The sequence below is a fragment of the Desmodus rotundus genome, chromosome 12 (assembly GCF_022682495.2).
Source record: "Desmodus rotundus isolate HL8 chromosome 12, HLdesRot8A.1, whole genome shotgun sequence".
In the NCBI taxonomy this organism is placed as follows: domain Eukaryota; kingdom Metazoa; phylum Chordata; class Mammalia; order Chiroptera; family Phyllostomidae; genus Desmodus; species Desmodus rotundus.
In genome coordinates this window covers 61,781,699-61,794,099 of record NC_071398.1, presented here as the reverse complement: position 1 = coordinate 61,794,099, position 12,401 = coordinate 61,781,699, and the positions used below count along the sequence as shown (strand labels likewise).

General features: G+C 45.4%; 1 protein-coding gene across 1 annotated transcript; it reads right to left on the bottom strand.

Moving 5' to 3' along the window:
• On the bottom strand, positions 1-8,240 carry C12H1orf162 (chromosome 12 C1orf162 homolog). Its single transcript, XM_024570677.4, has 6 exons — positions 8,137-8,240; positions 5,509-5,556; positions 4,713-4,758; positions 1,570-1,667; positions 1,232-1,281; positions 1-988 (listed from the first exon to the last, which is right to left on the bottom strand). The coding sequence occupies exons 2-6, from the start codon at positions 5,543-5,545 to the stop codon at positions 842-844; spliced, it is 378 nt and encodes a 125-aa protein (XP_024426445.1). The 5' UTR covers positions 5,546-5,556; positions 8,137-8,240; the 3' UTR covers positions 1-841.
• Between the last annotated feature and the right edge of the window lie 4,161 nt (positions 8,241-12,401).

The window sequence follows — 12,401 nt, the reverse complement described above, 5'->3', positions numbered from 1 at the left end:
TAACATAGGAACTTTAGAGTAATCTTGCTGAGTAAGAAATAATCTTATGGGTATTTTTACTGGGACCGCCTATGGAATTATCCATTGGGATTTGGGGGATTAATAGATTAATCTCTAGTTCCCATCTAACGATGCTATGCATACCTCATGCTATTGGAAGGAGATGAACATCCACATATGAATAGCGCTTCACACTGCAGGGACCTCACGTTTGTGTAGAACTCTGGGATACACAGAGGGCGCGTGTATGTTATGTCTCACTTATTCTTGCACTAAGAGGTGTTTTTAGGTCTAAATGAATGTGGCCGGGTAGTGGTAGAGGCTGAGACCTGTGCCTGGATCAGCCCTGACCTTGAGGACCATCACCTCTGCTAGTCCCTTCCGGCTGGGGACGAGCTCTGGAGATTTGGCCCCGGTATTTGGAGGTAACAGGGAGACATGATGAAGAAGGAGCCAACATGGCAGAGGGTTTGATTTTATTTGTAATTCTTGCTAGAGTGTTCCTTTGGTTTCCTCCTCCCACGTTGATCGATGACACTGAGTGAACACTCTTGGAGCACCGAGTCTGTGCCGTGTGCTTTGGAAGGGGGCAAAGGGAGGCAGGCTTGGCCTTGAGGGGGCTCACATGCTATCCGTCCAAGTGGGAAGGCCAGCAGTCTTCTCTCGGGCCACGAAAAAGACTGATGTGGGTCACAAAACTGCTGGCTAGGGCGGCTAGATCGCGCCCAAACAGCTCCATCTGCAGTTCCACCCAGACCGTGGTCCCAAATTTCTAAGGAGGGAAAGCGATGTGTGAGGATGGAGCTGATGCGAGAGGAAGAGGGTCCAAGCCGTTGGAAACTCAGGGTGAGCTGGCCACACGAATCTGAGCGTAGACGACAGAGCTCGCGTCTCCTGGACAGTCTGCGCTGCAGCCGTCTCTCGTTTCTCCTGCGATTTTGAAATCCGTGCCAGCAGAGCTAAGTGGCTTGTCCGGGGTGGACGAAAACTACAGAGGAAGGGGGAAGACGATGAGCTAATTCAACCTGTCTCTTAAGAAGCAAGGGCCTCTTCAGGAGCAACTTGAAAGCTTTGGTCGGAGAAGACCCAAAGAGAGCAGAAGAACCCTGCGAAGAAGCACCTGCCCAGCACCCAGAAAACAACCCCTAGTCTAGTGGATAAGGCACGGCATAGAGGCAGAATCCAACGGCAGCAGGTTTCCATGGTCATGGAAACCGCACGGTCATCTTACCTCGGCCAGAGAGTCTGAGTGAGGATCCAGAGCCTGGGGCCTTGAGCGACCTGCCACAAGTGCCAGGAAGAAAAGGGACAAATCTCACTGATGGGGTCTGGAGGAATTGGAAGCCTCTCCCTTCAGTCTTGGGTGAATGGGTGGGCTGGGAGGAGATGTAGGTGGGAAAGGCGGAGGGTCAGGATGGCAGGTGAGAAATGGAGGGACTCCAGTCTGCGGTCTGCAGAGAAGGTGGGCTGAGCAGGTTTTACCCTCTCCTTTCTGTTTTCCACTCAAGGCTAACTCCATTTTCAATGGCAGAGAAAGAGGTGCTGCCCCATCTCCCAGAAGCCACTTACATTTCCTGTAGCTCTTTATGAGAAGGAAGACAATCGTCATCAATAGTAGTGCCAGTAGAATCCCAGCAAGAAAGGCTAAGACCAAATGAAGTTCTTTTCTGTTGTGGCAAAGAAAGGGAGCAGATGACTTTCTGGGCTCCTTGAAGACCGTTCCTAAAGACCCGAGTGTAACATTTCCCTTTTATGGATAAACCTCTGACATAGCTTTCACACTTGCCACTGGTTTTCAACGTTTTGGTTTCAGGTTTCAGATCTGTTTGAGGCCTCAATGAAAGCTCTGGACTCTTTCCCCTTAAAAAATGTTCATAGTTCTCAAACTATTCCAAAAAATTGAAGAGGAGGAAAGGCTCCCAAACTAATTGTATGAGGCCAGCAATATGAGGCATGAAAACCAGAGAAAAACACTCCAAAAAAAGAGAGAGAGAGAGAGAGAGAGAGAGAGAGAGAATTATAGGCTGTGAACATACATATAAAAGTCCTCAACAACATATCAGTAAACTGAATTCAGTAATACATTGAAAAGATTATATACCATGAATAAATGGGATTTATTCCTGGGATGCAAGGCTAGTTCAATATCCACAAATCAGTTAATGTGATACACCACAGAACCAAATGAAAAAGTCACATGATTATATCAATAAATGCAGAAAAAGTATTGGACAAAATCTAACATCTATTCACGATAAAAACTCTCATCAAAGTGGGGATAGAGGAAACACACTTTATCATCATAAAGGCCATCCATGACAAACCTACCAATCACATCATTACTGGTGAAAAGCTAAAAGCTTTTTCTCTAAGATCAGGTACAAGACAAGAATGTCCACTTTCACCACTTTTGTTTAACAGTATTGGAAGTCCGAGCCACAGCAATCAGACAAGAAAAAGAAACAAAAGGCATCCAAATTGGAAAGGAAGAAGTTAAACTGTCATTATTTGCAGATGGCTATATAGAGAAAACCCTAGAAAATTCACCAAAAATTATTAGAATAAATGAACTCAGTAAATCGCAGGATACCAAATTAATATTCAGAAATTGATTGCCTTTTTCCCACACCACTAACAAATTCTCAGAAAGAGAAATTATGACAATCCCATTTAAAACTGCATCAACAAGAATGAAATACCTAGGAATAAATTCAACCGAGGAGGCAATAGACCTGTACTCAAAAACTATAAGATACTGAAGAAAGAAATTGAAGAAGACACCAATAAATGGAAGGCCATACTATACTCATGGATAGGAAGAATTAACATTGTTAAAATATCCACACTACCCAAAGCAACCTACAGATTCAGTGCAATCCCTATCAAAATACCGCTGGAATTTTTTCCACAGAACTAGAACAAATAATCCTAAAATTTATATGGAACCACAAAAGATCCTAAATAGCCAAAGCCATCTTGAGAAAGAAGAGCAGAGTTGGAGGTATCATACTACCTGATATTAAACTATACTGCAAAGCCATAGTAGTGAAAACAGCATGGTGCTAGCATAAAAACAGACATATAGATCAACAGAACAGAATAGAGAGCCCAGAAATAATCCCATGCCTACGTGGACAATTAATCTATGACAAGGGTACAAGAATATATAGGCGGGTAAAGACGGTTTCTTCAATAAAGGATGTTTAGAAAACTGGAAAAACATGCAAAAGAATCAAACTGGATTACTTTCTTACACCATACACTAGAATAAACTCAAAATGGATTAAAGACGTAAATGTAAGACTCAAAACCATAAAATTCCTAGAAGAAAACATAGGCAGTAAACTCTTTGATGTTGCTCTTAGTAGTATCTTTTTGGATGTGACTCCTTGAGCAAAGGAAACAAACAAAAAAATTAAACAAATGGGAATACATCAAACTAAAAAGTTTTGCACAGAGAGAAAACCATTAAAAAATAACAATGAAAAGTCAACCTACTGAATGGGAGAAGGTACTATATTTGCCAATGATACATCTGAGTAGAGGTCAATATCCAAAATATATAAGAAATTCATACAACTTAACACCAAGAAAAATGGGCAGAGGACCTAAATAGACATTTTTCCAAAGAGGACATACAGATGGTCAATAGACAAATGAAAATATGCTCAACATCATGGAAATTAAAATCACAATGAAATACCGCCTTACACCTGTCAGAATGGCTATCATCAGTAAATCCACAAGTAAGTGTTGGTGAGGATGTGGAGAAAAAGAAACCCTCGTGCACTGTTGGTGGGATGGTAAATTGGTGCAGCTACTAGGAAAGAGTATAATGTTCCTCAAAAAACTGAAAATGAAACCGCCTATGACCCCGTGATTCTACTTCTGGGAATCTATTTGAAGAAACTCAAAATACTAATTTGGAAAGACATATGCACCCTTATGTTCATTGCAGCATTATTTACAATAGTCAAGATATGGAAGCAGCCTAAGTGTCCACCAATAGACAAATGGATAAAGAAGATGTGACATATATACACCTCTGAGAAAGCCTGGAGAGGAGAGGCAGTGGAGGGAGCAACTGTGATCTCAAAATAAGAGCAGCAACAATGAGAGAGAGGAAAGTTGTGGGCAGATGTTTATATAATGGAATATTATTCATAAAAAAGAGTAGAATCTTGCCATTTCTAACAACATGAATGGACCTAGAGGGTATTATGCTAAGTGAAAAAAGTCAGACAGAGAAAGAAAAATAGCGTATGTTTTCACTTATGTGTGGAATCCAAAAAAATAAACAAACAAACAAACAAAGCAGAAACAAACTCATAGATACAGAGCAAGAACTGACAGTTGCCAAATGGGAGGCGGGTTGGCAGAATGAGTTGTAAGTTATATAAACGTCTAATCGCTATGCTGTACACCTGAAACTAATATAATATGGCATGTCAACTGTAATTTTTAAAAATGTTCATAGGTGGCCCCATACGGCAAGTTTTATTTATAAACTTAAGAGATTCATGGATCTCTTGAGGCTTTGGGGTCCCTAGGTTAAGGAAAACACTGTAAGGATAAAAAACTGATTTAGTTCTTCCACTGTTTCTGACCCCTTCTCCCCAGACGTCCTTCCCCAAGTCCCGGAGGCCGAGCTGTCAACACAAAATCAAGCACCACTGGTACACGATGAAATGGGTGTGAGAATGATCACTTACTTGGAGTAGAAATGGGGTGCAGTGGTAGCTGTTGGCTTGGTTTGGCCTATGAGAGAACGTGAAGGGGATTAGTGTATCTGCCACGTTCCAGGCATCTTTCCAGCTTAAGTGTCCCAGGTGTCCCACCCCCTCCAAGCACCCAGTGGAGATTAACACTGGGGGCTAGAACTCGGCAAACGGAGAGAACATCAGTCCTTAGATCCTGCATCCTTTAACTGGAAATTAGAGCCAGAACTTACAAAACCATCAGCCACACAAATGAGGGAAAAGCCTAGTGTTTCTACAGCCCCATATGTCCCTTTGATAAACAAAAACCTCTGTGTCTCCCTCAAAGCTTTGAATAGGACTCCTGGGGAGATATGCTCCCTCGGCTTTAAGCAGAGAATCAATCTCAAGGCCAGGGAGTCAAGTACCAAGAGGGAATTCCAGAACTAATGTTGTCCAAGATCCTCGGCGGTCTGACCTCGCTGCTTTCTTGGCTTGTTCATTTGTGTGTAGGGAAGTGAAAGGAGCCACGGGGAGTTTTCCCAACACCTGCACCACAAATGGGGTGGGAAGGAAGGGACGTGAACTCCATTTCCCCACACTACCAGGCTGGTCTAGTACCAGGCACAGAGACGCCCTTCACTCAAACTTGGAGGATCCGTTCTCTCCGGCCCCCTTTTCACTCTTCACCACGGAGAAGTAGGGCTCTTCCCACTTCAGAAATGCTGTGTCATTACAGCGCCCTTTCCAGTCACTCCAGTTCCTTTTAACTCAGCAGTGAGGCAGGTAGTGGTTTCTGTCCTGAACTTACCACTGTTGCATTCAGGTTGGGATGAACCTCCTCCCATACTGTCTTCCCCTGAAAAGGAAGAAGGCACCGCTGAGAAAGCCTGGAAGGAGAGGCAGTGGAGGGGTCAACTGCGATCTCAGTGTAAGAGCAGTAACAAGGAGAGAGAGGCAGGTCGTGGGCGGGCATTTTCGCGACGTCAATGGTCACAGACTGTGGTGTGGTTGCCGCAGCTCAGCAGCCAGTCCTCAGCTTTGCAGGTCTAGAAATTTGATCTTATCAGGGAGCCTAGAATTGACCGATCACCCCAGAACTAACTCCCACCAACCAACTCACGGGAGACGGAGGTATGAACTGAAATGACAGAAGGAGCATGTTGGTGTGACGAGTCGCATTCTAGCAGAACATGTAAGAAAGCTAATTCAAACCACCGTTTTGTTTGGTAAGCACTGAACTGAAGTAAGGACGGGAGAAGACAAATGGATATTTTTTTATAATATTTTTTTAAAAGATTTTATTTTTAATTTATTTTTAGAGAGAGGGGAAGGAGAAAGAGAGGGACAGAAACATCATTGTCTGGTTGCCTCTCGCGTGCCCCCTACTGGAGATCAGCAGCCCAGGCATGTGCCCTCGACTGGGAATCCAACCAGGGACCCTGTGGTCCACAGGCCTGAGCTTAATCCACTGAGCCACACCAGTCATGGCAGATGTTTTTAATACTGACTGTCACCTAGGTCTGCGGCGTCTGCCTCCCTCTTCCCTGGCCGGATTGAGTGAACTTGGACAAACCTGCTGTTGGTGGTCCTTCCTCTGGCCCCATCAGACGCTTCTGTTCACACACCGGCTTTTCGAGTATGTCAGTGCCTGTGTCTAGGCCGTGGTTCTCTATTCCCCCCCTTTTATTTATTTACTTGTACCAAAAAGTACAAAGTACTGGAAAGCAGAAAAGTAAAACCATCCAAACTCCCACTACCAATGGTTAATAGTTTAGAGTATTTCCTTTTCCTTGTACTTCCATGAATTTAATTTTTTTTAGGGTTTTTTTTCCCCAGTGTTATTGAGACATAATTGACACATCACATGGAAGGTGTACAAATTAATGATTTGATGTACATATATAGGGCAATGATCACCACAATAAGTTAGTTACAATTTCTTTCTTGTGATGAGAACGTTTAAGACCTACTTTCTCAGCAACTTTCAGATTTGTAACACCTTCTTGGCTGTACTCACCGAGCTGCACATTGCGTCCCCGGGACTTAGTTCTCTTCCAGCTGGAAGCGTGTACCTTTGACCCCCTTCCCACATTTCGCCTCCACCCCCGTCTCCGGCATCTGTTCTCTGTATCTACAAGTCCGATTTGTAAAGATTTCACATATATGAGAGAGTGTCTGCCATGCATCTTTAAAAGACTAGTTGAGGTATTTATTCACACATCCTTATTTACTTATTTTTTTTTAAAAAAGCTTGTATTCACAGGCATTTTCCCATGCCACTAAAAGTTTTCCATAAGCATTTTTCACGGGGCCAGGTCTTTGTTACCGCTATGTACTCCAGCTTGCTTAACCAGTTCCCTGCTTGTTCATAAATGTTTCCACTTGTATTATTACTTGTATTTCATTACTTTATAATAAAACAATTTTAGGAGGCCACAATTTTATTTCCTATTAAAGTAAACCCATGGTGAGAACTTTTGGCTCTGCTATATCACTGTATTTTAAGGTAATTTATTTAGACGACGAATGCCATCCATTGTTTAATTGTCCGGCTCTCAAAAGGGAATCAATTTCCAAGTCCTTGGGCACGGGGGAGGGTCGGGAGCAGGACCTCATTGCTATGGGCCAGTAACAACAGCAACTTCATATCCAGTGACTTCCAAGTCTACTCAGCTTCTTTAGATCACGCACTGAGACATAAGAGAGGCACCAGCAGGGAAATCGTGTGAGAGCTCTGAGCCGGGAGACCAGAAAGCCACCATGCGTAGCAGAATCAGCAGTGGTAACGATTTTTCTAGCACTTTTTTGCTCCTGTTTTTCATTTAAAAATCAACAATGCTCTGTAAAGCATCATAAAATATTTATATAGCATTTTAAATATATCGAAATACGTGTTTGTGCTAAACAAACAGAGTGAGAACTTAGCCTATGAACTTACAGTAGACCCTACCCCTGGGGAGGTGGAAGAGAAGACCTTCACAGGTTTCTGTAAAATCCTAACCTTCACAACAGTGGCTCTGAACTCGCAACTGCCCCAAAGAATTGTTACCACAGCCACCCTAATAAAAAGTCAGGCCGCCCCACCCTGAAAGACAAACCCATTACCCAACGCCACAGGGCAACAGCTAACTTACAATCCAGGCACAGGAAAGAAGGAAACACATTGTCCTTGAGAAACAACACTCACACCCTTGACAGAAGCATAACTTAAAATAGAAACAATGCTATATACGCTTTTTCTCATTCTGTCCAGCACCGCAGAATCTTCCTGGTTGCCTTTAAATTCACCAGCTCCATGCATTCAAACCCAACCCTTTTCCCACCAAATAAAGTTTAGAAGACAAAAAATGATAGAAACTACTAACAATTAGATGACATTTTCCTTTGGTGAATGATCATTTTGTCTAGATTAAGAGCATGGGGTAAATCCATTTACCTTTTAAGAAAACGACCAGTCATGAGAAGCCGCCGCCTCAAACTGAACTCCCGCTTGCTTCCGCTGCTACTCTTATTTTTCAAAAATGACGAAGTAACTACTGTCACTGTCGTGGCCTCATCAAGCTGTGTTGCAAATCAATGAAACTCAAGGGCAGACTTCCTCTTTGAGGCCAACACTGTATTTTTTTAATCCCATAGGCAGAGAACTTCTTTCATATCTTTTGAAACATGAACGTCAGAGCACAAGGGATAAGACAAATTTATTTCTAATTAAGTACATGTTGAGTATTTAACCACATGTCAGGTACTGGTGTGTGTGGGGCGGGGGGGGGGTCAGCAGTATGACGTGATCATTGTCATCAAGCATCTCACAGTGTCATTTATTCTAACTACGAAGATAAGGTGAATAAAGCAAAAACTGAGCAGCAGTGGGAAGAGTTAGGCGCCATCCTGGCTGGTGGATCGGTTGGTGGGAGCGATGTCAGGTACACCAAAGGCTGTGGGTTTGATCCCCAGTCAGGGCACATACCTAGGTTGTGGGTTCAATCCCCCATCGGGGTGTGTACGGGAGGCAACCAATGCTCTCTTCCCCCCTTCCTCTCTCTTTCAAATCAATAAGCATGTCCTTGGGTGAGGATTAAAAACATAGTGAAATGCCAGCTGTGCAGCCTTTATGTTAAGAGTATGGAGAGCCCTTCAAAGAGAAGGCAAACCATTTACAACATTTATTAATAACACAATATTAATAAGTATACTCATTAAGTAAACACAAGGGGTCACACAGCGGGCTGGGTGCTGTGGGTCATTCTGGGAAGCTCCTCACGGAGCCTGCAGCCTCACGGAGCAGAGAGCGGCCAGACAAGTGAAGAAGAGGCTAATCACGGGTTGTGTTACCACCATGGAGAAAAGAAGCAGACGCCATCCATGCCTGAGAGTAACAGGAGAGAGTCTGGATAAAACGGGTGACCGGGGAAGGCCTGTGTGAGGAGCAGACATTTACGGGGACAACCAGAGGACGGGACAGAGATGACCAGGCAGAGAGCCTAGGGAAGACAGAGGACAGAGCAACTCCCAGGGCCTAGCAGAGCGGACGACACCCAGCAAGGCTACGTGCAGACAGACCTGGGGCTGGGGCCTGGGCCCGGATGGGGCGGGGGTGGAGGGAGAAAGGAGAAAGTGTGTGAGGGGTGCCCAGGCCCAGGACTGGTTCCTCGGTCTGAGTGATGTATTTCTGAGAGCTCAGCACGATTCCAGGGTGGGGCATTTGTAAGAGGTGGGAAGGAAAACTCAGTTTCATAGGCGGATTTCAGACAGACTGTTGGAGGTCTTTCAATCCAAGCAAGGGATATACTTTTAGTGTTAATAAGGAACCATTAAAGGTTTCTGAATCGGGATATAATAAACACGGCCTTTAAGGAAGACGACACCACATCACATAAGATAAACTGCAGCTAGAGAGAGAGGCGTGGAAATCGGCTAGGAGGGTAGGGCAGTACTTGAGGTATTTAACGAGGGCGTGAGCGGGGGGAATGGGGAGGTCCCCATCAGAAACCTGCCTGGAGACTGGAAGTAATAGAACTTGGCACCTGCGTAAGGGGAAGGACATAGCAGGTGAGTCAGTGACAACATCAAAGATTTTGAATCTCAGTGGTGGAGAGCATCCGTTTTTTCACTCCACAACAAGCACTTATTTTGTGCTACAGCAGAGTGTAAGTTCTGAGGATGTCACGGTGAGCAAAAAATGGCCTCTCCTTCCTTCGTGGAAACAGGTAAAGGAGGCTGTGACCACACGAAGACATGGCGGGTAGGAGCCACTCCGTGAGCTGTGAGGGCGCAGGGCCCCCGCCCGTGCGTGTCTGTGACACGGGGCACCAGGGCAGGCTTCCTGTAGGAACACAAGCCGAGATCTGCTGTGTGAGTTGGGGTTTCCTTAGGCCAAAAGATGTGGGGGGCAGGGTGGGTGATGCTCACACAGAACAGAACATTAAACCCCAAAAGCCCTGTGTCAGAAAGGGGGGCAGGATGTCCGAACAAACTAGCGTGGGGGATAGTTTTTCAAGCACGGGAGCTCGCCGGAGTCGTGCGGGCTGCTGGCAGATGAAGCATGGGTGGGAAGGAGCTGAAGAAGCAGGCAGGAGCCAGTTCCCTTGGAGCTTCTGTCTTTTTGGAAGAGAAGTGGGTTATCAGTACCAAAGGTATTCATTTAAACAAGGGGAACACGATCGAACTTGCAGTCTGAAAGCATCCCTAGAACTGGGGGTGAGAACAGGTTGGGAGGCAGACAGAGCAGCTACAGAACGCTGGCTGAGGAGGGGTTCCCGCCGTGAGCCAGCTGAGGGATACGAGGAGCCTGGACCAGCAGGAGGCAGATGCAGGGATAGAAATTCATCTGAGAGACATGTAGGAGAGTGGCAGCAAAACAAGGGAGGAAAAAATGTCAGACTGTGACCACAGGTGTCACTGAAGGGCAGCAGGAAGAGGAGTCAGAGAAGGAAACATCAGCAGCTCAAGACTGAGGATTAACTAATGAACCAGTGTTCACTGAGCACCCCACACGCCATGTTCTGGGGTACGTAAGTGCAATGAAGTGTCATAGATGTGACAGCGGGCATCTCTACAGGATGGAGTGGGGCCCAAAAGAGAAAGGGCTCAGGCTACCCAATAAGGAGGGACAGTGGGTGTCGAGAAAAGCATCATGAAAATGACGTTTCAATTGTGTCTTGAAAGATGACTCATGTGTTCCAGGCAGAGGAATAGTGTGAGCAAACGCCTGCTTTGTCACGTGCAGGGAAGTGCAAATACTATTTCGCCATCTCTGGTGCTGTGGGTGTGAGAGTGGGGTGGGGATGGGAAATGGAAGAGATAAGGAAGGCTGGAGAGGAGGGCGAGACCCTAAACGAACTTGACCTTAAAGGCAACAGAGAGACTCTTGAAGAGGAGTAACATGAACACATTTGGGCTTAGGCAACAGAGGAGGAACTGGTGAGAGGCAGTCAGCAGGTGGTTTGGTATTGCTTGTGTGACGAGAAGCGGGGGGATGTGACCAGAGGCCATGGACATGGGGAAGAAGAGGCAGGCAGACTAGTGAATGTACTCATTCATTAGTTGTGAGAGGAAGGGAAGGGAGACAGAGGACTCTAACTCTTGGCTTTTTGTACTGTCTCTTTGGCTGATAGTGAGAATATGGGAGAAGGGGATGTAATGAGTTTGCTTTCGGACCTAGGGTGCCTGACGGACACCCCGCCAGAGACACAGTGAGTGGACGTGCAGGTCTGGGGCTCACGGAGACCTAGACCTGTGTGGCAGACACCAGTGCTCACCCCTAACCAGTATGTGGCTCTTTTTGTCAGAGCCTCACTGGTGGTTGGGCAGTGCCACGTGACAAATTCTGCCCAATGGCCGAGGTATAGAAGTCATGGCTATCCCTTCTAGTTGCATCACTTCACTGCTAAAGCAACACCTCCTCTGACCCCGCCCCCTGCAGGGTGAGCTCGGAGAGCTGTGATGAGGGGGTGAGGTTGAAAGCTCTGAGGCTGGGTCACTGAGTCACCATATAGGGGACAGCTTCTCTGGAGGGTCACCAGAACCTGAAGTGAATTCTGTATGAGCAAGAAATAACCCCTTTCCACGTTATTCTGCTGAGATTTGGGGGAATAGTTTCTTGTGGCGCTTCATCTAACCTATCCTGCTTAATGCAACTTGAGACACAGATTAGGAAGTCCCCATCATACACGAGACAGTAGAAGCCAAGGGAGTGGACAAGGTCATCCAGGTACAATTTGTAGAAGGAGAATAAAAATCCCTAGTCTAGAACTCAGAGGAACACCAACATTTAGGAGGGAGGCCAAAAAAAAAAAAAGTCATCTAAGAAAACGGAAACAATGACAGTGAACAAATGAGTTAGAAGCCAGGGAGGAGAGGGAGGAAGGAAAAGTTGTGGCCAACATTGCCAGCCTGCTCAGAGGTCAAGGCAAAGGAGGACTGGAAAGAGTTGACTGGATTCGGAAATGAAGAGATCATAATCTCTTTTGCTAAAGCAGCTTGGGTTTGGTAGGGTGGGAAGTAAGACTTCGATGGGTTGAAGAGTGAATGGAAAACCTCGAGACAGCAGAATAGATCTTTAAAGAAATCTTGTTAAAGAACACCAGCAAATGCTGGATAAAACACTTTAAATACCATAACTGATAATGCGTGGTTGAACTAAAGGTTGGACATCCTCAAAGGTCAGAAAGGAAGAGAGTTGAGTGAGACCTGGAGCTGTCT

Coding starts and splice junctions, on each gene's coding strand:
- C12H1orf162 (XM_024570677.4), bottom strand. CDS start 5,545: ATGGGAGGAGGTTCATCCCAACCTGAATGCAACAGTG. Junction 1,668..4,712: donor GCACCCCATTTCTACTCCAA/GTAAGTGATCAT, acceptor TTGCCACAACAG/AAAAGAACTTCATTTGGTCT. Junction 989..1,231: donor ACTCAGACTCTCTGGCCGAG/GTAAGATGACCG, acceptor CTTCCTCTGTAG/TTTTCGTCCACCCCGGACAA.